The following is a 26,217-nucleotide window of genomic DNA, read 5'->3' as shown; positions in this document are numbered from 1 at the left end:
TATACTGAGCTTGCATGTATACTACATCGTTTTGAGTCATTTCAGTGGTTTCGTGTGAACGCAGAACGCAGAAAAAAAAAAAAAAGAAGATTGGATAGGGTAAGCTCTGGCTTCGTGTGGACGTAGCCTAAAGTTGCATCTTTGAGATATCTGGCAAACTATCTTTTTTGTTTATTTGCTTGTTTTTTACTCTGAGGCAGAAATTGGTTTCCTTAAGATCTCTCTAATAAATAGATAATATTTAAATAATATTTAGTTTGTCAAACATTTTGTGGGGTCTTTAAGAACATTCATCAATGAGTTTAACCCAGAGGTGTCCTATCCAGCTCCCAGAGGGCCACAGTCCTGCAGAGTTCAGCTCCAACCCCAATTAAACACACCTGAACCAGCTAATCAAGGCCTTACTAGGCATACTAGAAACTTCCAAGCAGGTGCGTTGATACAAGCTGGAGCTAAACTCTGCAGAAGCAGGTTTGGACATCCCTGAATTAACCCATCAGGATCCCTCTTTCTACTGGATCACTGGTAGAATCTAACAAGATGGGTTGCTTAAACTATCATGGACTATCACCACTAGCATGAAAATAACTCTTCAGGGTCTTGCTCTATAAAGGACTCCTCTCATATCACCTTATTCAGTTCCTAACAGAACACAGCCAGTCTAGACTACAAGACTGTTCCCAGTGAAAACAACAGGTCAGACAAATGGGTAGATCTTTGCATCAACCTCAGCCATCAGAGGCACCAGCAAGGTCTTATAGACACAAAACAGAAAAACGCCAAGGGTGAACTACACTGGAAGGATTTTACTGTCCAAAATAGAAATACTAGATACTTTTATGGACTGAGTAGTTCTCATATCTATAGCAGCGATAAATATACAGCATTTTCATGAAATTATTTTTTTCGGAAATGTACCTCCACCGGCAGAGAAAAAGGCTCAATATCATTTATCTTAAAGGAGAAAAATGAGGGGAAAAGTGAAAAGGAAATAACATAGCGGTTGACATGCGTAACGCTCTGACATGTACCCAGAGCCATAACATCCTCGAATCTCACTCGTCTGACCTCACCCATCACTCATGTTTTCCACCCGCAAGAGGAAGTAAAAGAGTTCATTATTCTAAGAGCGCAAACAGCCGAGACTCCAAAGCAGCCTGGCATCAGCACAATACCGTTAGCATGAAATGTCATTTATTTCATGTTCATTTAAGCACAAAGATGGGGGACGTGCAGGCTACAGTTACCTCCACCCTTCACTAGCATAAACAGCCCGGTATTTACAACAGCTCAGACAGGAAGCACAACACACCTACTGACCCACGGCTTACAGCGGCACGTAACGGTACATGCGGCAACAATAAGTGAGCAAATGTCCCCTCAGAGTCTCTAGGAAATGGAAACTTTGTGAAAACACTGTCAATGATTTTCTGCCAGACATACGAAATCAAAAGTGATTGTATTCACTGCAGAAAATATAATGACTCAGACATTTGGGGATGAGAACGGAAAACATGATTGATACTCGCCGGTGGACGGGCTCGCTGAAAGCAGATAAAAGCAAACAATCGTGTGAGGACTCTCATCTTTATGATTATGTAGGTGTGAAAACAGTACCAGAGGGGAAATGTCAGTACATGTTCTCTTTTGGGCACTCAGCACATACAATGTAATTCCATTTCCCACCACTAGAGGCAGTGACTGGGTAGTCTGCAAAAACATGAGCAGGGTTGATCATGGTACTTGATGATGGGTGCCGTGAAGAGATGAGGGGCGCTTTTTCTTCTTCTTGCAAACACCTTCTGCATATTGTCGTCATTATCTTCCTCCTTCCTCCGTTTTATCCCTCTCTGTTTCTCCGTTCGCATCTGTACCTCCTCCAGGTATAGAAGAAGTGGATTTACTGTAAGGTGGTAAAAGGAATAAATCAACAAAATATATTTTCTTGTACTTTGAGAAATAGTAAAATATAAACTGTGTCATTCATGAGTTTTGATCAGTCACACAAACTTTCAGATGCTGTTTAGTTTCAGCATCTGAGCAGAAAAAAAAATGGTAAATGTTGATGAAAGACAACTGTTTTAACTGGAGTGATGAAGAGACAGTATTAATTTTTTTGCTGTATATTTCAGAATACTTAAAGGGACAGTTCACCCAGAAATTACATTTCTGTCATCATTTACTCACCTTCATGTCATTCCAAACGTGCATTTATTTATTTATTCTTTGGAACAGAAAAGATTTTTGAAAAATGCTGGTAACCAAACAATTCCTTTGACTTTCATTGTATAGACATTTCTCAAAATATCTTCTTTTATGTTCCACAGAAGAGTCATACATGTTTGGAACGACATCGACATGAGGGTGAGTAAACGATGAGAGAATATTTGGGTGAACTGTGAACTATGTGTATCTATGTTGCTGACCTCATAAATATGCATATATGAATGTAAATCCATGGTTTACAGCGGTGTAATTTTAGCGTCATGAAGTTGCTATTACAGTTTTTATTAATAGTTTGAATTTGTTTTTGACACAAATTTCACAATTTAATTTCGATTCACAAGCATGCAATTCAATTCTATTCGGCCTATCAGGTATCGGGCTACTTACATTTAAATTACATATAAGGAAGTTTTTTAATAATAATACATTTTTACGATTTTACATTTTTACAATTACACAGATTTCAGTAAGTTGTACTGTATCTTTCAACATACCTTCTGATGTTCATTCATTTTTATTTCATGCTATAACTAGCAATAAAGCAGAAGAGATGATCAGTACACATACACTTAACGCTGCCGCTTGGCTTGAACTGAAGGCGCTATATGATGTCTTGCCACATTAAAGAGCACTGAAACGATATTTATTGTTTAAATTTCGTAATAAGATTGACAGAATGCGATTTAGTAGATGGGTGGCACGCTATGACATGGAGACTTTTGCCTCTGACCTTTGAGGAGTGAGCAGCCTGTTCTCTCTCCTCTGCCTATTTTTCTTTCTTTATCTCTATTTGAGGTTTTGCAAAATTTCTCTACCTGTTTTAACTTAAAACATTTCTTTAACTTGGAAACTATTATTTCAGATACTTTTTATTTGTGTTACTTTTGTGGATTTTCTTCACCTTCTGGACTCTTTCATTTTTACATCAGTCAAAGTGCATATATCAGGCCCCATTTCCACAATCGGATGGGGATGCAGATGCCTCAGTAGGTTGCTATAGGACTTGGCTAGCCTCCACATGTGCTGTTCGAGGCGTTTTGGGATCGAAGAACTCTTTTCAAAGCGGCCGGGCTTCATCCAAACATCTCTAGGACTCAAATACTTATTTCAAACCTTCTCTAAATCCTTCTCTACATCTACTTTTCTGCATCTCTCATCCACCTTTGACAGCTTTAAACAACAACAGCTACAGGACGATTGGCACCACCAACAAGCAGCTCACCCCACTGTCACAATCACCCCTCTGCCCAGTTGTCACTACTCTAAGAAATCTGGCTGAAGAAATGAATGGTATGCATAGGCTTCTAAACAAGCTCAGCAAGTACCAGGTTCTTCTCCCTCTCCCACCACACTTACAGGGGTGTCTGACATGTAGGTAACCGTGCTTCTTTTCTGAATATTCCTGTCATTTGCAGTACTTGATGGCACGGTCATAAAAAACAAGAGGTTCTTAAATACAAGTAAACTAATCAGGGTGAATCATACAAAGATTCATATCACAGCACAGCCTCTTAAATCTGCTATTCTAAATGTAAGGTCATCAACAAATAAGTCTTTTGTAATTAGCCAAATTGTTGAAAACCATAAGCTGGATATCATCTTCCTGGAACATGGCTTGACAGTAATCATAGTTTTGTCCTAAATGAAACATCTCCACCAGGTTTTAGATATTTCAGTGTCCCTAAACTTAATAAGAAGGGTAGTCAACATGTTTATCTGGGAGATTTTTGAAACATCTGAATACCTTGCAGTGCATATGAAGAGTGAACAGTCTGTTATTTTATTAGTTTCGTATCATCCTCCTAGACTCAACAAAGGCTTTCTTGATGATCATGGAGAACTGCTTTCTAGGATTTTAACTGCCTTTGAAAATGTCTTAATCACTTTTAATATCCATCTGGATGTAATTTCTGATCATCGACTGTTAATTTCACAGAGTAACTGAACTCATTTGGCCTTAAGCAGCATGTAACGCAAACATGGTCACACACTCGATCTAGCGATATCATGTGGCTTAACCGTTAGCCACCCGCAGATAACAGATGTTGCCATTTGTCTTTTTTGATATTTCAGTATGTGCCAAAACTGTGAGTGATAAGAAAACTGTCAGTCGGGCTGATTCTGCCGTGACCTTCATGGAGCTCATGTCATCATCTCTTCCTCCTCTCACTTCCCCCTCTGTAGACACTTACGTTGAGAATTTTAGTCTCAGGCTCTCTGAGTGTATTAACTTTGTTGCTCCTTATACTGTCTCTGGGACAATTAAAGCCCCATGGAGACATAGTATATCCATTGTAAAATTAAGAAGACTCCAGGAGAGCAGAAAGTGGAAGCGCACAAGTTCTTACAGTCCACCATGATATCTATAAGACATCTGAAAATGCTATATAATGCAATGAGGTCTGCAAGAAAAGCTTATTTTTCAAGTTTAACTGACCGCAACAAATAAAACCCTAGATTCTTATTCTTCACTATCGACAGGCTACTTAACCCCTCAGCTCAAATATCACCAGAATTTCCCACAAGTGCAAAGTGCAATGAGTTTGCAGAATTTTTAATGACAAAATTACTTCCATAAGACAAAACATTGCCAGCACTTGTAAGGTCACCGACTAGTCATTTGCAATGTACTCCTTCTCAACTGTCAGCCCCAGTACACTTACACTGGTCATACACTGATTCTTCTGTGCTCAGTAACTACAGACCAATCTCTAATCTACCATTTCTTGGTAAAATAATTGAAAAAATAGTATCCATAAAGCTCAATAACTATCCCAATACACTAAATGAGAAATTTTAGTCTGGCTTCCGGGCAAACCAAACCACAGAAACAGCCTTGTTTAGGGTTTTAAATGATCTGAAAGTTCAGGAAACTTGGCAATCCTTGTTCTTTTAGATCTGAGTGCTGCCTTTGACACCATTGATCACGAGATTCTACTTGACCAACTTGAAACAGACCATGCATTTATTATGTCTAGACTTGGCTACTACAATAGTGTTTTGATGGGTTACCAAAGAGCTCTATTAAACACTCACAAAGGGTTCAGAATGCAGCTGCACAAATGTTAATTCGCTCTAAAACTAGAAATCGCATTGATCCAACACTCAGATCCCTTCAATGGCTGCCTGTATCATTCAGAATTAAATTCAAGATCCTTTTATTAGATTTTAAATGTCTTCATAGGACTGCTCCAATATACCTTTCTAATTTGTTGAATAAATATACTCCAGCAAGATGCCTAAGACATGGCTAAAAATTGACTCTGTGCATCTATTTTTGATGAAATCCGAGCGTATCTGATCCACACATTTGCAGCAACGTCATTGCACCTTTTGACGTCATGGTTAAAATAGTCAAAATAATCGTGACTAAAGTGGTTCAACCTTAATGTTATGAAGCAATGAGAATACTTTTGTGTGCAAAAACCAAACAAAAATAATCAATTCAACAATTTGAACAGTTGTCATACCTAGTGAACTCAGTGCAGGCTTCCTTGTTAACGTCCAAATTGGAGTTAAGTTGGATTGGAGCAAATTGGAACTGGAGTTAAGGTTGAACCACTGCAGTCACATTGACTATTTTAACCATGTTTTCAACTACCTTTCTGGACGTCAAAAGGTGCAATGATGTTGTTGCCTATGTGTGGATCAGATACCCTTGGATTTCATAAAAAATGTCTTAATTTGTGTTCCAAAGATGAACAAAGGTCTTATGGGTTTGAAACGACATGAGGATAATTTATGATAGAAATTTCATTTTTGGGTGAACTAACCCTTTAATTACTCACGCTCATGTTGTTCCAAACCCGTAAGATTTTCATTCATTTCTGAACATAACTGAAGATCTTTTTGATAAAATTTGCAAGCTTTCTGTCCCTCCATAGACAGCAACGCAAATGACACTTTGACACTTCAAAAAGTTCATAAAGAGTTTGTAAAACTAATCCATATTAATTGAGTTGTTTAGTCCAAATTTTCTGGGGACACGATCACTTTGTTTGATGAACAGATTGAATTTAGGCTTCAATATCTGTGCACTTTTAAAAAGTATCTCAAAACACATTTGGTCACTATGGCCTTTCCATGATTCATTTTATTGTTGTATTTTATTATCTTATTTCTATTATGTGATCTTATTTTTGGTCTGTATTTAATTTTATCATCTTATTATCTTATCTTATTTCTATACTGTATGTGTATATGTTTTTTTTCTTCTGTGTATTTCTATTCTGTAAAGCACTTTGTAAACACTGTTTTAAATGGTGCTATATAAATAAAGCTTTACTTACTTACTTACTACAAAGTTTTGTTCATTCATCAACAGAAAAACAGCATAGACCAAAAGATCAATTCTTGGGATTTAAGTATCGATATCGTTTTTTTCAAAACAGGAATAGATCCAGCCCTAGTTTTACTTTGAATTAACAATAATAACCCTGTTAAATGTACAGTGTGAAATCTAAAAATCTTTGAACCAAGAATACAGAACAGTATATATACACTATATAACCCAGGGTTTAGAATAACCATGTTAACAGTTTTAAAAATGTCAAAAACATGTAATTTGTTTGTGGATATATGCATACTTGTTTCCACTCTGAGTTATGAGTCTCCTGCAGGTTTCCATCTGCACATCCAGTCCTCTCTTCATACTACACATCTCCATATACTCGTGAAGATGGCGGTTCATGTCCGACTTTGCTGTGGCAAGTTCCAACTACAGAGAAGCAGATCGCATCAGACCAGGCTGATGGACTTCTATACTTACATTTATATGTACATTTATTCAACATAACTAACAAGCAAATAGCAGAGCGATACTATTAACAGTGTGTGTAAAACCTGATTCATGACTGTATGACAGGGATAAAGTACTGTAATGCATATAAACCCTGACAGTGTGTTTTTCCAAAACCCCAGAAGAGTTTGTTTTGTCGTCTGACTGTACATTATCTCACATAATAGAATGTTGCAATTGACCATTCAGAATCAAAAGCTGTGTTATAATCTGATAAATCATGAAATTAAAGTAAACTATTCAAACTTCTCACCTCGATTTGGTCTATAGTCTCCTGATATTCCTTCTCCCTGGACTTAAAAAGACATTCAGTGTCCTTAATCACCTTTTCCAAACACTCCTCCTGTTCAGACAGAAAAAAAGAGAGAGAAATCGCACAGACACATTATCTCACTGCAGAAGCATAAGCACTCACCAGCAGATGAGATTTTACCAGAGGGAAAATAAAATACTAGATTAATGACCCCGCTGATGGAAAACCCTTAACACTTTGAGCTTTCCATGAAATGCGACACACTTCCAGCCCACATCGCATTAACTAATGTCAGTAATGTTTAGTATCGAACCACCCCCCAGCAAACTGGACTGAGTACCCTGACCTAAATATGAGCTGTGTGTGTGTGTTTGCATGTGTCCTGTGTGTGAACCCCATGACTGGATGACCAGTAGTATCCTATTCTCCAGTGGAAAACCTCTTTGACACTATGAGAGAGCATGTGCACCTAAGCTTCATTCTCTGTCACATTTTCTGTGTCTGATTCCTCCTGGCTTCAATTAGAGATGCCCACCCTTTGAGATGAACCAATACTCACCAGTTTACCACAAACATCAGAAAAATACATGAAAAAGAATGTGAGATGGGAGAGACAGGGGGAGAGGAAGAGAGTGCCTGGGTAACGAACAGAATGAAGAAAGAGATAGAGTTACCAAATGACAGAGGTAATATGGTATGACTTATGATATAAAAAGCATAATGCTGGGTAATGCTGAGATGAAAAAGGGAAGCTAAATGGACGTTATGGTAACACTTTATTTCGATAGTCCACTTTAGACATTCTACTAACTATAAGTAACTTTGCAACTACATGTCAACTAACTCTCATTAGAGTATTAGTACTGTCTGCTTAATATCTGCTAACATTTTATTTTGATGCTCCAACAACAGACATTCTACTGACTATAAGTAAATTGCAATTACATGCAATTAACTTATTCTACTAACCCGAACCCTAACCTTTACAGTCTACTATACAATACTCTAAAATGTCAACTAACTCTCATTACTTATTGTTAAAAGAATGTCTAAAGTGGACCATTGAAATACAGTGCACAGCATAAATGAGTACACCCCCACTGAAACTGCTGAAAGTCAGCAATTACTCAATTACTTAGAAGACATGTTAGGGTTCTTTGGATATATAATGTTCCAGCAAGTCTGCTTAATCAATTTCCAAAGAAGCATGTCAAAATTATTCAGGAAAAGAAGATTTTCTTATCAAGGTGATAAAATGTTGTGTAGCAAAAATGAGTACACCCTCCTGAAAGTTACTAAATAAAATGAAATAAAAATGTTCTGGTGTAAGTTTAAGGCAATGTTTGATCAACAGGTAAGTATGTTGAACCAAAACATTTAAAGAGGAGTAATTTCTTGACAATTAAAAGTGTTATATAGCCCACTGAATCATTCTCAGACTTAATTCTCAGACAGAAATGACATGCATGGTTGTTGTTCTCACTGGAACTACCTACTGTAGCTAAAGTACAATAAAGTCAGTTAGCCATTTCCAAAGCCCATATTTACAAAATATAGATTCTGGGAAACAATACTCTGGTCTCATGAGACCAAATCAATCATTTTGGATCTAACAGCATCCAGTATGTTATGGTGTTGCTAGAGGAGGAGTACAGTGAGAAGTGCCTGGTTCCCACAGTAAAGTTTAGTGGTAGTAAAGCTCTTATATAGGGATGTATGAGTGCTGAAGGTGTAAGGAGGTTGTGCTTTATCAATGCTGTCATGAATTCCCACACCACTGTGTAATTTAATACACAAACTTGAAATAGAATGTTACCCTTTCCTCATTCCCTGCATTGTTGGGCATTTTTTCAACATGACAATGAGGGTATGCATTCTCCCAAGGTGAAAAACCTTCTGTGGACATGTATTGCACTCAGTCTTAACACTCTTGAGCACCTGTGGGGGATTCTGTAGAGACGAGTTGAGCAACTCAAGATGTTTAATAAATTTTAGTTTTGCCATATATATATATATATATATATATATATACACATTTTATATATATATATATATATATATATATATATATATATATATATATATATATACACACATTATATATTATATATTTACAAACTTTTATGTTAGATGCGAATAATTGATTTTACATCACTAAAACAATTATATAAATGAAAAATGAAAAATGCAACTCACAAAATTGGGTTAGATTTCTGTAAAAAGACTTATTTCATTTTGCTTCAAAATTAATCTTGTTGTAAAGATGCTTGTGTTAATTTACTGGAAAACAAGACAAAATACTGAGTAAGAAAATTATTTTTACATGAATAAATGAATTTAGATGAATTAGATGAATATTAATTGAGATTTCAATATTTAGTAGGTGCACCTGTCAGATTCTTGGATTATAACCAAAAGTCTTAAAGGTCCTTTCTATAAATTATGCCTCTCATGTTATTTCATTTTTCAAAGATTAAATATTATTCAATTTATTGTACCTACAGTACTTTTAAATGTATGTTTTATGACACTCCACTTACTCTTTTGTCAGTTTTGATTAATTATTATTAAGGGGGTTATAACTTTTTTGTTGAAAATTTTGAAAATGCAAGAATTCAACAAATTTGTGAACCTGTAATGAAGGCTTTGCGAAGATTATTGAAAGATGGGCCAGTGGCAATTATTTTGGAGCTGCCAGCTAATAATCAGTAAAGATGTGCCACTCATTTAACATGCAAAAAGGTTAGACAATCATAACAGACGTCAATCAGCCAAACAAATGTCATTTACATTGAACTGTTATAGGTACGGTAGAAAAAACAGCTTGTTTAATTTTAAGTAGGAAAGAAGGTGGAAAATATTGAAAAAACTAATTTATGTCCCATTTTATTGTCTAATATTATAAGTGAGTCAAAAAGAAAGTATATTATATGGACCCTTGAATTCTTAAAAGGCTTTTAATCATGGGAAAGTTTCCATGTGCGTAAATAAATGAGGAAGTAGTAAACAATAATGTGCATTCAAACACAACCACAAATATCAACCACATATAAACCACATGACCCAGAATTTAGCGCACTAACCTCGCCCTGACTAGTGTCCGCTGTGAAAGTACATCCTGGGAAATCCTCCCACAGAAGGAGCGTTTCTTCTGTCTCTTCCCAAGCCAGAGAGTCACAGTCGTCCTCAAACTCACACTCTCGCCTGGCAAATACACAGTTAATCATTACATTAGATTTAAACAGACTGTAAAAGTACAAAGCAATTAGGATCCAAACATTGCAAGGCATTTTTAATCTCTCACAGTTGGGTTAACATTCTCTGCATCTCTTCATTGATCTGGAGGGTTGAAGGGGTGCACACTTCGTCCTCTCGCGCACCACCTCCATCACTCTCAGAGGTGCTGACTGGCTCATCTGTCTCGCTGCCATTGGCAGGTTGCGAGGTTTGTTTACGGGTACGAGAGGTGATGGCATTTTGAGGGCTGGGAACCTGAGATGGCAAGAGAGAGAGAGAGGGTTAGGCCATTATAAACTTTAACCTCAACATTTTTGACCCAACACAGCATTGAAACAAATATACAATAGAATTATAGGTTCGACCACTCCCTCTTCTACCCATAATGCAATACATAATCAGTTCTCTGTGCCTCAGACACTATAGCAGGCATCAGCAGAAAATCACAGCAGCTGAGTCAGAGACAGAGAGAGGGGGCTGGGGTGTTGTATGAATTACAAGGGTGCAAGACTACACCACACGTATATGACATTCATAGCAGGAAAACATTTTCTTTTTTGTTTTCCGGTAAAAAGATTAAAAAGAACTAAAAACCAAATCACCTGAAAACAATAGGTTTATTTGAGAAGCATCAGGCATTAAATTATTCTTGTATTAAGCATAAAACTCACAAAATGTATAGACATGTATATCCAACTTTATATAAAGAGCTGGGTAATAGTATAGTTTACATTCAGGTAATTAAGCAGTTGAGCTATACAGTATATGCTGCTTTACGTGAGTATACTATATGTATGTGGATAAAGTGGGATATACGTATACTATATATCCAACTTTTTATAAAGCTGAAAACAAGAAAAAAAAAATGGTAAGATAATGGGGTAAGTAAAATGACCTTAATTCAAGACATATTCTTTGGAAAACCATTCTTAAGGTGACTTTGCACTCCATTGGCTGCCATTCAGAACATTCCTGATTAGAAATCCTACAAAAATCACTTTATGATGCATGTCATCTCACCTGTTATTACAACCATTTATGTCTTTAAATTATACACTACCTTTCAAAAGTTTAGAGCCATTAAGATTTGTTTTAAAATAAATAATACTTTATTCAGCACGGACACATTAATTTGGTCAAAAGTGACAGTAAAGACATTCATGATGTTACAAAAGATTTCTATTTCAAATAAATGTTGTTCTTTTGAACCCGAATGTATCACGGTTTCCACCAAATAATAAACATCAACTATTATCAGCCTTGATAATAAGAAGTGTTTTTAGAATGATTTCTGAAGGATCATGTGACACTAGATCCCAGTTCAGTTTCCAGGTACGTTTACAGCATATCGTAATTACTGTAACTATGAGATTCTGGCTCAAAAAAGTATTCACTTCCTCAAAGAGCCCGTTTTCTGAAAGCTCCCACGTGTACCAAGTGGCTGCTGTACCACCTGACCACCGCCGTTGATCGTGGTCCCATTGAAACGCATAATTTCCAGTCCAAGGACGTGAACAGCTCCGAATATAACGTCACGTGTTGTCATCTCAAGATTACGGTAGTTACACAGTGGCGTGAATGCAGCATATTATTTTGTTCATCATTTGCCCTCATGTGTTGCACCTGTGTCTTGTTAAATATGTCGCCTAGTCCCTAGTGTGTCCCTGTGTATTTATAGCCAAACTTTTGAACGGTAGTATATATTGCATATAATATGTAATCCATGCTATAAACTGGGAAATTAAACATTTCTTAAACAGTTTGTTGTTAGTTAGCTTATATTTTGCAAGCTAAATGCTCAGTTTAGCTCACCTGCTCACATTCGCAGTGATGGCTGAATAATTTTTCTTACACACCTATGATTTTCGCTTAAGATGAGATTGATTCATTCACTGGGGTCATATGGATTACTGTCACGATTGCTGTGCGCAGTTTTTCCAAGCATTAACTCAGCGGCACCCATACAGTGGGTACGGAAAGTATTCAGACCCCCTTAAATTTTTCACTCTTTGTTATATTGCAGCCATTTGCTAAAATCATTTAAGTTCATTTTTTTCCTCATTAATGTACACACAGCACCTCATATTGACAGAAAACACAGAATTGTTGACATTTTTGCTGATTTATTAAAAAAGAAAAACTGAAATATCACATGGTCCTAAGTATTCAGACCCTTTGCTCAGTATTTAGTAGAAGCACCCTTTTGATCTAATACAGCAATGAGTCTTTTTGGGAAAGATGCAACAAGTTTTTCACACCTGGATTTGGGGATCCTCTGCCATTCCTCCTTGCAGATCCTCTCCAGTTCTGTCAGGTTGGATGGTAAACGTTGGTGGACAGCCATTTTTAGGTCTCTCCAGAGATGCTCAACTGGGTTTAAGTCAGGGCTCTGGCTGGGCCATTCAAGAACAGTCACGAGAGAGGCTTCCGTTCGGGCTGCTCTGCCATAAAGCCCCGACTGGTGGAGGGCTGCAGTGATGGTTGACTTTCTACAACTTTCTCCCATCTCCCGACTGCATCTCTGGAGCTCAGCCACAGTGATCTTTGGGTTATTCTTTACCTCTCTCACCAAGGCTCTTCTCCCCCGATAGCTCAGTTTGGCCAGATGGCCAGCTCTAGGAAGGGTTCTGGTCGTCCCAAACGTCTTCCATTTAAGGATTATGGAGGCCACTGTGCTCTTAGGAACCTTAAGTGCAGCAGAAATGTTTTTGTAACCTTGGCCAGATCTGTGCATTGCCACAATTCTGTCTCTGAGCTCTTCAGGCAGTTCCTTTGACCTCATGATTCTCATTTGCTCTGACATGCACTGTGAGCTGTAAGGTCTTATATAGACAGGTGTGTGGCTTTCCTAATCAAGTCCAATCAGTATAATCAAACACAGCTGGACTCAAATGAAGGTGTAGAACCATCTCAAGGATGATCAGAAGAAATGGACAGCACCTGAGTTAAATATATGAGTGTCACAGCAAAGGGTCTGAATACTTAGGACCATGTGATATTTCAGTTTTTCCTTTTTAATAAATCTGCAAAAATGTCAAAAATTCTGTGTTTTTCTGTCAATATGGGGTGTTGTGTGTACATTAATGAGGAAAAATGATTTTAGCAAATGGCTGCAATATAACAAAGAGTGAAAAATTTAAGGGGGTCTGAATACTTTCCATACCCACTGTACAATGGCATTACATATACTCATAGAGATTGATTATTTTCCTAAAAATATATCTGAAGAAAGAAAGTCATATACATCACGGATGGCATGAGGGTGAGTAAATGATGAGAGAAATAATAATAATAATTTGTTACATTTATATAGCACTTTTTCTCGGCACTCAAAGCGCTTTACATATTGAAGGGGGGAATCTCCTCAACCACCACCAACGTGTTGCATCCACCTGGATGATACGACAGCAGCCATATTGCGTCAGAACGGCCACCACACACCAGCTTATTGATGGAGAGTGATGAAGCCAATCAGTATATATTTGGGGATGATTAGGAGGCCATAATGATGGATAGAGGCCAATGGGAAAATTTGGCCAGGATGCCAGGGTTACACCCCTACTCTTTTATTTTTAATGACCACAGAGAGTCAGGACCTCTGTTTAACATCATTTTTTGACAGTATAGTGTCCCTGTCACTATATTGGAGTGTTAGGACCACACAGACCACAGGGTGAGCACCCCCTGCTGGCCTGACTAACACCTCTTCCAGCAGCTACCTGGTTTTCCCAGGAGGTCTCCCATCCAGGTACTGACCAGGCTCAGCCCTGCTTAGCTTCAGTGGCCAACCAGTCATGGGCTACAGGGTGATTTCCATTTTTGGGTGAACTATCCCTTTAAGCGTGTAGCACAACAATAATGATAGCATAACAGAGAAATCAGGAAGTGCAGATGTTTGTTTGAGTGTGTGAATACCTTAAAGATCTTGATTGGATCTTCACAGTTTCTTTGTTGGGCGACATCACACAGGCGAGCTGTGATGTCAATACGTCTGCAGATGTCCATGTCCACTTTCATGGCCTTCTCCTGGATCTTACTGTCCAGCTCTGACAGGTTCTGTACGTGTGCAGATTTGTGTGAGTATATGTGTGTCATCTGGAGCAAGAACAACTAGATTATAATTATTAACTCATTTCTATAAAATACTTAGTACGTTTAGTAATCACGGCACTGGAGTTTCAGATGGTGTGAAACTGAAACTGCGCTTGTATGTCTATTTTGGTACACAATGAGGAAAACTGTGATGTTTGTGTTTTTTGGACATACAGCTAACTCATTCTCAAAAACAAGCTATTTTTAACTCTTTGAACTGTGTGATAAAGTCTTTTCTGGGAAGAGTATTTGATACAAAGAAGGGTAAAGTCTCATTTTCAGATCAAACACATTAAATAAACAAAGTGCTAATTGTGGAAAGTGGGGAGGTGGCAAAGTGTGTTTGCGTATGTGGACAAAAGCACAAAGCTCATATTTTTCCCTTAAAAGGGATAGTTCACCCAAAAATGTAAATTCAGTCATCATTTAATGTTACTCACCCTCATTTTGTTCCAAATCTGCATGAGTTTCATTCTTCTGTTGAACACAAAAGAAGATATTTTAAAGAATTTTGGTAACTAGACAGTTGATGGCACCTGTATTTTTGTCTTCCTACTATGGAAGTCAGTGGGTGCCTTCAACTGTTTGGTTACCCACATTCTTTAAAATATCTTCTTTTGCATTCAACAGAAGAAAGAAACTCATACAGATTTGGAACCATTCGAGGGTGAGTAAGTAATGACACAATTTTCAGTTTTGAGTGAATTATCCCTTTCTGAAGCATTTCTCCAGAAAATGTGATGGTCTGCTCTTGACAAATGTTGGTGCTATGAGCTTAGCTGCTATGAATACACATACTGTTCATGGGCTCGCCAGAAACAAACCCCTGAGTGTGTGTGACTTGTTGAATTAAACTCTACATGAGCAATGTAATGAAATCAATTGGCTACTATAAAAAAACAGCTTAGACCAACATAAATTCCTGTGCTGGTCCAGGCCGGTTTGTGCTGCTCTGGTACTGGTCAATCAGTGTGTTCTTGAAAATTCAGTACCCACTATCCAGTACCCATTCACTGCTATTGCATGGAAAACAACTTTAGCATTCTTTTAAATAGAGTGGTGACATATTTTTGTAGGCCAAAACCCGTAAACGAGTTAGCAATACTGGAATTTTAACACTTCTGGTTCCATAGTCCCAAGGTCAATGGGCTTTTTGAATGGGATTTTGGTTAAATGTTTAAAAGGTTTAAAGGTTCGGAATGACATGAGGGTGAGTAAATATTTCATTTTCATTTTGGGTGGAAATTTCCTGTCCAGTCCTGTGTGTTTGGGGCATGTATTTGTTGTTTGAGTGTACTGAGAGTGTGTTTTGCTTCTCACATTGCTCATGAGTCCTTTAAAGAGCACGAGTTCAGCTTTCAGCTGTTGCACCTTGAGGGCCAACTCATCCTGACATACTTCACTCTCCTGTAGGTCCTACACACATAGACAAATGCATATCCATTATCATTATTATTATTATTAATAAACAATTATTTTTCCGTAAATTTTCTTGGCCAAAATCATCACAATGTTACTCATATAATTTCAAAAAACTCTACTTCATGTCTAACAGTATAAAAATAAACCTACTGACCCTTTATAGAGCAAAAACTGTAACTTATAATTAAGTTACTATAGAAGAGCTTAAGAACATAATCATTTTGACAGAGGATAGTTATTTATATTAAATTCTGGGTTCAAAAAATAAGTGGTGTTAAGTTAAGAATAATCAATGCAGCTCTAAGACTGGCTCAAGGCTAGGTTTAACCTAATCAATTGAAACTAAGGATAAACACTAGATTTCAGATATTAAAGTAACACAGAGATAAACAGAGAACCTTTCAATGAAACAATATGTCATTAAGCATTTACACTTCAACATATTTATATAGCCAATTACTAAAGTAAAACTGCTTCTAAACACTGCATCTAAGTAAAACATCTAAACACTGACTATTTCAATATTTTGCAGTCTCGAAAGCATCTTCTGAATCCAAGTTCATCCAAGTAACACTTGATCCCAAAGGTAAAACTTGCCGTAAAAAATCATAAAATGGTAAATAACACTTGATCCCAAATGTAAAACATGCCAAAAACCTCATAAAAGGTAAATAACACTTGATCCCAAAGGTAAAACATGCCGGAAAAACATCATAAAAAGGTAAGTAATATTTGATCCCAAAGGTAAAACATGCCAAAAACCTCAAACTGCTGACAACATCATTTTCTTGATCTGTTTACTCAGTCTCCAGTGATGTACTGTACACTACTGTTCAAAAGTAAGATTTTTTGAAAGAAATGAATACTTTTATTCAGCAAGGATGCATTAAACTGATACAAAAGGACAGTAAAATGTAACATTTGAAAATTGAAATAAATTCTGTTCTTCTGAACATTCTATTCATCAACGTATTCTGGAAAACGTATCATGGTTTCCACAAAATATTAAGCAGCACAACTGTTTTTAACACTGAAGAAATATTTCTAAAATGCACTAAATCAGCATTTTAGAATGATGACAGCTTTGTTGTGACAGGAATAAATTACATTTTTAAAACTGTAATAATATTTCACAATATTACTGTTTTACTGTTTATTGTATTTTTGATCAAATAAATGCATCCTTGGTGAGCATTAGAGACTTCTTTCAAAAACATTAAAGAGATTTTACCAACCACAAACTCTTGAATGGTTATGTATTTAAAGACTTGTTTAAACATTATTCTAGTGAACTTAAAACAGGAATCAAATTAAAAAGCTGTCTGGAAAATGAGGTTGCAATAAAGTTAAATGCGGCAGACACAATTAATATCTACAAACAGCACATGGTAGAGAAGCAAAGAGATGGTTTGGTTTGAAAAGGTGTTCCTCACCTCCTGTAGATCATTCATTCTCTGTTCCATGTCCATTCTCATAGTGTATTCCTCTTCCCATCTGAGAGGAGAAAACAAGAACTTCAGGACCAACAGCAGAGCATGGGACCCAACGACAGGAACTTCTCAATTTAGCTAAAAACGTGAATATATCACATCAACAATAAAAAGTGGCCCATTTGTCAATGAGCCTAAAATTTAAGCCATTATATTCTTTCTACCCTAGCTCTCTCTGGTGCATTCAAAAGAAGAGAAATCAAATCTTTAAGAGAATCAGGTTCACAAAACTGGTTTAAATTATTTATTTAATGAGTCAGTATGTTTCTCACACAAAATATCACATAACTTGACAAGACTTGGAATATAGCGCACAAATCATATAGATAACTTTTATGACACGTTTATGGTGCTTTTACATCCTTTTTGGATCATAAAAACTCCAGCCTCCATTCATTGTAATTGTATGGAGAAATGCAACTAATAAATTCTTCAAAATTTCTCCTTTCACGTTATAAATGGCATGAGGGTGAGTAAATCATGGCAAAAGTTTCATTTTTGGGTAAAACATTTTTTTTTTTTTATGCTATATAAAATCCATAGCAATGAAATATTGCTTGTAAAGCAGGAAAAAGCATGCAAAACATGTATTGTTCCTGTTATGGAAGAAAATGCTGATTTGTAATTGTCACGTGTAAGTGTTTTTGTTTCTGTGAGTATGCTAGCTCAACTTAAGTGCATCTATTCAGTCCTTTGAAAATCCATCAGCCCAGTCAGCTCTACAGTAATTTACTGTGTGGCTGTTCAACAGTAATATTGTCCAGTGCAGTAGTATAGTGCAATGAGGTGGAACCAAACAAGCCCTGTCCTTATGTAAGAGCTAATTAACATTCACAGCATTGCAGAAGCCTCTACATTTATTAAGCATCCTCACTGGACTGCAAGGTTAGTTTGAGGCCGTGCATTACTGCCAATTCAAGGTGCAAACATACAATTACTGAGGGGAAGGACAGATAACGTGAGCGACAGGAGGAGAGAGGGTGGAGAGAAAGAGCTTCTCTGCAGCCTGAGCTCTTGTGTATGTACTGCAATGCAGATATAACAGATCACTGCTGCTGGATGCCGTGGCTGTAATAGAGCGGCTTAAATGAGACAAATGACACAAATAGCAAGTGTGTTCAATTGCAGAAATTTTAATGTGAGTTTAATGTGCTTATTATTGGACCAATCATTTTCCAGAAGAGCACATCATTTCAGTTTCTATCCTTCTACATTACTGTTCATACAGTATAAAATGCTGGGTTAAAAATAACCAAAGTTTTAACCCAGCAAATTAGTTGTTTTAACCCACAGTGGTTGGGTTATGTTTGCCCAACCTGCTTGGTAGTTTTATTTAACTCAACTACTGTTTAAAAATTACTGTATTGCTTGCTTACAATGAACCCAAAATATGTTGGAAATGAACATTTATTAATAAGATTAATGAATAATAAACATTTATTAAATTGCTTATTAATAAATGTTCACCTTTTGATTATTATTTTTGCATAGTAATTATGTGTCTGATTTTTAATTTCCAACCTATTTTGGGTTCATTTTAAGCAGACATATAGTAATTCTTAAACAATAGTTGGGTTAAATAAAACTGCACAGCAGGTTGGGCAAACATTTAACCAAAGACTATAGAATAACACAATTAAAAACAATTAATAATTTAACCCAATCGCTGGGTTAAAACAACCCAATTGCTGAGTTTGTCCATTTTCAACCCAACTTGGGTTGTTTTTTAGAGCGCAAGTTTAGTGTCTGTTAGATGTTTTAATGTTTTTAAAAGAAGTCTCTTATGTTCACTAAGGATGCATTTATTTGATCAAATAAACAGTAAACATAGTGATATTGTGAAATATTATTATAACTGAAAATAACTGAAAATTTTTATATGTATATTAATATATTTTAAAATGTAATTTATTCATGTCAAAGCTGAATTTTCAGCACCATTACTCCAGTCTTCAGTGTCACATGATCCTTCAAAAATTATTCTAATATGCTGATTTGATGCTCAAGAATTCAAATCACTAATTCAATGATTCATTTGCTCAAACATTTTCATTTAAAGGCACAATATGTACGATTTTTGTATTAAAATGTCCAAAAACCACTAGAACAATGTTATATATTTTGTTGACTTGTGTACTTACTTAATCCTAAATGTTTCCACGAATGTTTAAATCCAGAGAAATAAGCAGTTTTAACCAGGGGACGGTCTGTGTCAGTGCGTCGCCTATCATTACCCGCGTTACCCTGAGTTTCCGGTTTTATTTTGTAGAAACCATGGAAACACCAAAGACGCTTTAATATATTATGTGTTTTATTAGACAGGTGAGCAACTGTTTGGATACATTCATTGACAGAAAACTAATCATGTTATATAGCTCAACATAGTACGTCTTATTGTTTAAATCTTGTTTTCTTGATTTACCACGAGTACCATGTTTTACCATGACTAATATCAATCTAGCTTACAGCAGTGTGCAACAAGAGCTTCATAGCAGAGTGAACGCAGAGTAGCATTATAACTTTCAACACACAAATGTATCTAATATGATAAACAGCGCTGCGTTACCCCACATACACTTGACCGGAAGAAGCATAAGCCGCGACTGTGGCATAATAAAAGTTCTGCTGCTCTCGAGCCGTGTGTCGCGCTCGTCTCTCATTACCAATCACTCCAGCAGCCTCATTTCTGCTCGCACAGGACTCGGCCCTGCTCTGCTTCATACTACAGTAATGTTAATAATCTCATCCATGAACATGATTTCTGCCCGAGTCCAATCCCGATTCTTTTCCACCGGCTGTAGACGGCAACACCTCCCATGATTCCACGAAATCAAGGCGTCATCAAGATACACCTTTGTTTTGAATAAGTGACCTCTAGTGGTGAATATTTACCCATTGTGCCTTTAAAATTTTGGGCCCTATCATACACCGGGTGCAATGCGGTGCCAGGCGCGACGCAAGTATTTTTTGCTAGTTTCAGCCTGACGCAGTTATCATTTTCACATCCTGCGCCACATTGTTTAAATAGCAAATGCATTTGTGCGCCATGGGTGTGCTGGTCTGAAAGCGAGGTGTGTTCAGGCACATTGTTGCTGTGTTACTATCTTGAGGCAACTGAAATAGACTGCACCATTGACCAACTGAAACCTAGTCTAAAGTCAATGGCACAATATATGTTTTGTTATTTAAAGAGCGTTAGTAATATGGGCCTATATGCGGGTGCAAAACATGTGTACACTCTGCTTGTGACACACACACAGGGACGCGCACCAGCACACAAACATGCCAAATATTAAAAATAAATGGATCACAATGTAAACGATTATTATTGTGTGCATAAAGATAAAAATGCTTTGGTGGAAGCCGGCTTTTCCCATATATGGTCTGCTTGCATGCTTTAACCTTGCACACGAGCAGATCTGTTTCCTCCACTTGCAAATTCTGTCATGTAAATAGCGAATCCGCCATGACACAAGTGCAACTGGCTTATAAAGGGAATGGGAGATGAGACTTAGATTGGTTTATTGCACGTTACGCCCAAAACATATCCATTACTCATTAAGACAATAGGGACAACCCTTTTAGACCATGCACCGGGCGTGCCAAACATTTTTTCCGTCCTTAAACTTGCAAAAGTGGATTCGGACATGCCTTAAGTGCATTTGCGCCGTGCGCTTTAGACTATGCACTTAGATCGTTAAAATAGGGCCCATACATTGGTAAATGTTGCTGTTCATGACTATGTTTTGTTATATTTGTGGATATGAACAGTGTGCTTTCAGCTGTTCTGAACACTTTTGGGATGAATCGGAACGCTGACTGTGAGCCAGGCCCCATTAATCAACATTACTGCATGACCTTCCTGATGCTCTTGAGTCTGAATAGAAGCAAATCCTGCATCCTTGTTTTAACATCTAGTGGAAATCCCTCCCTGAAGAGATGAAGCTGTTATTGCAGCAAAGGGAGGGATTAATGGTTTGCCACACTTTTGAAATTAAATGTTTTAAGACAAAAGGACATCAGGGAGGTCAGACACTGATGTTGAGTGATGGGACCCGGTTTGCACTTCCAATTCATCCCAAAGGTGCTCAAATAGGATACTAAGTCACAACAGACATAGTAAACAATTTCTTTATGCTCCCTGCTTTGTGAACATGTCATTTTAGAACCTCTTCACTAAACTGTTTCACTAAATTGTCTATAATTTCACGTTTAGATTTGTTTTAGAAAGGGGTGCCCACATAATATTGGCCATATACACTAAAGTTTAAAAGTTTGGAGTAAGTACCTTTATTTATTTACTGTACACATAACATTGATCAAAAGTGACACTAAATACATTTATAATGTTATAATATATTGCTCTTTCAAATAAATATTGTTCTATTCATCAAATAATCCTGAAGAAAATGTATCATGGTTTCCACAAAAATATTAAGCAGTACTGTATTCAACATTGATGATAATATGAAACTTTACTTAAGCACCAAATCAGCATATTAGAATGATTTCTGAAGGATTATGTGACACTGAAGACTGGAGTAATGATACTGAAAATACAGCATTCAGCTACATTTTAAAATAGGTATTTTAAATTGTAATAATATTTCACAATAGTACTGTTTTACTGTATTTTTTATCAAATACATGAAGCCTCAGTGAGACTTCTTCCAAAAACATTAAACAATCTTACCGACCCCAAACGTCTGAATGGAAAAACTATGGAAGAGGATTAGGGCCAAGCAATAATAAAAAAATAAAACCATCTCGAGATTAAAGTTGTTAAATTTCGAGAAAAAAACTTGTTAAATTTTGAGAAAAAAGTCGAAATAAAATGTTGAGGATAAACTCATTAAATTACAAGAAAAAAACTCGTTAAATTACGAGAAAAAACTTGTTAAATTTCGAGAAAAAAGTCAAGATAAAATGTTGAGAATAAACTCATTAAATTACGAGAACAAATTTGTTAAATTATGAGAAAAATGTCGTTAAATTTCGAGAAAAAAGTCGAGATAAAATGTTGAGAATAAACTCATTAAATTATGAGAATAAAGTCATTAAATTACGAGAAAAAAGGCGAGATAAAATGTTGAAAATAAACTCATTAAATTATGAGAATAAACTCATTAAATTATGAGAATAAAGTCATTAAATTACGAGAAAAAAGTCGTTAAATTATGAGAACAAATTCGTAATTTAATGAATTTGTTCTCGTAATTTAACGACTTTTTTCTCATAATTTAATGAGTTTATTCTCAACATTTTATCTCAACTTTTTTCTCGTAATTTAATGAGTTTTTTCTCGTAATTTAATGACTTTATTCTCAACATTTTATCTCGACCTTTTTCTCGAAATTTAACGAGGTTTTTCTCGTAATTTAACGAGTTTATTCTCAACATTTTATTTCGACTTTTTTCTCGAAATTTAACGAGTTTTTTTTCTCGAAATTTAACAACTTTAATCTCGAGATGGTTTTATTTTTTATTATTGCTTGGCCCTAATCCTCTTCCGTAAAAAACAAATGTGGAAAGCATTCCTTGATTATTTTTAACTAGTTTTTCATAGTATTCCATTTTGAATCTGCTTGGTTGAAATGGTGGTTGTATAAATACTGGAATAAGCCGAAACAAATGAGATATAATCTTTTATCACAGATAGATAGAAAAACACTTTTGAGGATGAGAGCCACAGACATTGAAAGGCTGCTTACTAAATTAGAAAGCCAAAACGGAAAATAAATACAGACAAGAAAGTCTGAGAAGAGCTGAAACCATTACCAGAGCAAATGACAAAGCAGTCAGATGGAGAGATGCTGAACACATGATAACATCTGTTGTGAAGCAGGCGGTTTTAAGACAGAGAGCCAAAATGACTTTTGTGCTTTTCAACAGTGTTTTCACCTGTCCTGATGAGTCAACAGACAGTAATGAGTTTGCGAACTGACGGTCCATCCAGCCCTAAATAAAGCTGCTATACGTGACTGACAGCAGGTGGAATGTGCCGCTCAGGCTGCTGCAGGTTTGGACATAAAAGAGCGTGGGACCTTATTTTCCCTACAGCTGAATTTTATCTTCTAAATACTGTACATATGATCTCCCTTCCTTTTGCTTCTCATGTTCAACTCGAGCTTAGCAACTAGGTATATGATACTGTACATGAGTGTCATATGATGCACATCTGAGTCCTTTTTAAAGTCCATTTATCTCCACCCATCCTAAACACCACCTCATATCACCTTCACAGATTACTAAGAGTATATTTATTCCATAGATTTTGCAATAGTCCATTCAATAACCTCAGATTGGTTCAAATACCTTCAGCAGCCGTTATAGTAGATATATGTCTACTTCATGTCTCTGCACATGACTGCCAGCAGCTGATTTATGCTCTATTTTATCCCACAAAAGCTGCAAGTCACAACTTGTTCTCCTTTTTTTAACAGATTCCACTAACGCTTTTTGTTGTGGTCTTAAACACCTGCAGGTTTGACTCTTTTCAGGTTTGAAAAGTAACCACTTCATACAGGAAGTGCAAAGTGACTGCAGTCTGCTCTGCATTGAAACAAGGTTTGTTCGTGACTGAAGAAGCACAGGTTATCAGAGGTCAATGCGAGTCAGGTTCCCCTGAGCACCAGAAGGCCAGAATATGCAGAACATGCTGAAATAGCCCAGTGTACATGTGTCTAATCCTTCTAAAATCCAGCAATAAGGTTTTGGCATTGAGATTTAACAATAAATACAATGGGAAAAGTCTGAATCCACTAGTGAAAATATTGCATTTTTCTAATTCAATACATTTTCATTGCAAATTATATTATCAAACAACTCAAATTGAACCATTTCAATTGTTTCTAGATCCCAGGAGGTCGTTCAATCTGGCAATCATATCTCAAATCCATCATGACTCTCTACACTCCTGAAATCAGAGGGCCCAACACTGAAACCTTTTCTCTTAAACAAACATTTAGCTATAATAAGCATCTATATATATATATATATATATATATATATATTCACCTTCGCTTGTACTCATCCCTCTCCCTTTTGATTTTGGCCAGGACGTTGTAAAGTGCTCTGATCTCTGGAGTGATGGTGTCTATCTGGACACCCACGCCGTCCGGGTGGACCCATGATACTCCGGGACTGGTGACCCGAGTCTCTGACCCGCTTCCCAGTTTTCGAGTGTGGTTGTAGGACCAGATAGTGCCCGGGAGGAAGCGAGGAGGAGGATTTGGAGACGTCCCGATGCCAATGCTGCTCACTTGTGGAGTATTATTAGAGTTGTTGGTGTTGGCCGAGGCAGATTCGGTGGTGGGTGTTGACAGACTAACCGTGATGGTTGGATTTCTGTTGGTGTTTGGGTCAATTGTGGTCCCATCGTCAGCTTTATTAGGCTCAAGCTTGAGGACAGTCGTGAGAGAAGGCATAAACAACGTAGTGGGTCTTTTGGCAGAGTTGTTAGTGTTTTGGAAGGACAGAGACCCAGGCCGAACAGCAATAGGCCCAATAAACCCAGTCTGAACACCAATTTCTTTAGTCTTTCCATCTTCCACGCATCCACCCGCATTGTTGCTGTTTAAAGCCTGCTGAAGCTGTAACTCCAATATCTTATTGCGTCTCTCCAGTTCATGCACTTTAGCCAGAAAGCATCGGAATCGCAGATTGAGGGTCTTCAGGACACTTATATTGGATCCCAGGTCATTTCTCAATGCCATTGCTGTAGGTGGAGGAGGTTGGGACCAGTGGAGGGATGGACTGAAGTGCAGGTAAGAAGATGCCGTAAGGTCAAGTGCGGTCTGGGGGACGCCAGTAGGGCTGGGTTGTTCTCCGAGGAAAAAAGAGGATGGATCAGGAGCTCCGAGGACAGCAGCCTCGGGGAGTAAACCGGAGGGAGAATCGGGATGACCGGGAGCTTCTGGATTCTGATGCTGTTGGTACTGCTGATGCTGCTGCTGATGATGATGATGGAGAGGAGAATTCATGCTACGGTACGGAAAACTGAAGCGCTGCAGATCGGGCATGAACACCAGCTATGTCTGACTTCAACAGTCTGACGTCAAAATAATTAACGGCTTGATTTCAAAGGTCAATGGTGTTTAGCGACCCAGTGACACGACAATATCCACATTTAACTCGTTAAAGCCTTATGTAACGATATAAGAGTATTACAGCTTGCGCGTGAATGCTGAGTAAGGATGAATAGACGCTGATGGAGATGAAGCGACTCTCACTGCAGCAAACGATAAAAGAGAAAAATGTGGAGTAATTACAGAAACATGCGATACCTCTACTCTAACAAGCAAAGTATATTGTAAAAACGTTAATGGAATATGTTTAAAATAGGTCCAAACGAAAGTCTTGCGGCTTCCCTGCCTGGAAACCTGAATATGCTTGAGCGGTCGAGTGTCTGCAGCGCTTAGTGCGGACACAACCGTAATATCAGCAGTAGCTCGCGTCTTCTGTCTGTTTACTTGAATATTCCAGAGCCGCAATACAATATTTGGAAGATGACATTACGGAAAAGTGTATTTATATATAATATATCAGTGTTCAAAGGCGAATAAGCGCTCTCTGTATGCTATTCCCCTTCTGTGTTTGCTCTAGATGGGGTACTTAAGGTAAAAACATATTACCTCATGCATCATAATAACAAAGCAAGGCTGACGTCATAAATCTGCAACAAATAGCCCTTGTAATTC

At 37.2% G+C, this 26,217-nt stretch overlaps 1 protein-coding gene across 1 annotated transcript; it reads right to left on the bottom strand.

Moving 5' to 3' along the window:
• iffo1b (intermediate filament family orphan 1b) lies at nucleotides 1-26,183 on the bottom strand. The gene is made up of 9 exons (XM_048151925.1): nucleotides 24,536-26,183; nucleotides 17,462-17,522; nucleotides 15,927-16,022; nucleotides 14,430-14,570; nucleotides 10,582-10,769; nucleotides 10,361-10,481; nucleotides 7,278-7,367; nucleotides 6,813-6,943; nucleotides 1-1,903 (listed from the first exon to the last, which is right to left on the bottom strand). Exons 1-9 carry the CDS (start codon nucleotides 25,537-25,539, stop codon nucleotides 1,819-1,821), a joined length of 1,917 nt encoding a protein of 638 aa, XP_048007882.1. The 5' UTR covers nucleotides 25,540-26,183; the 3' UTR covers nucleotides 1-1,818.
• Nucleotides 26,184-26,217: the final 34 nt, after the last annotated feature.

Source organism: Megalobrama amblycephala, linkage group LG13 (genome assembly GCF_018812025.1).
Source record: "Megalobrama amblycephala isolate DHTTF-2021 linkage group LG13, ASM1881202v1, whole genome shotgun sequence".
Lineage (NCBI taxonomy): Eukaryota > Metazoa > Chordata > Actinopteri > Cypriniformes > Xenocyprididae > Megalobrama > Megalobrama amblycephala.
The sequence above is the reverse complement of the archived record's forward strand: the minus strand, read 5'-3'. Positions and strand labels throughout refer to the sequence as shown.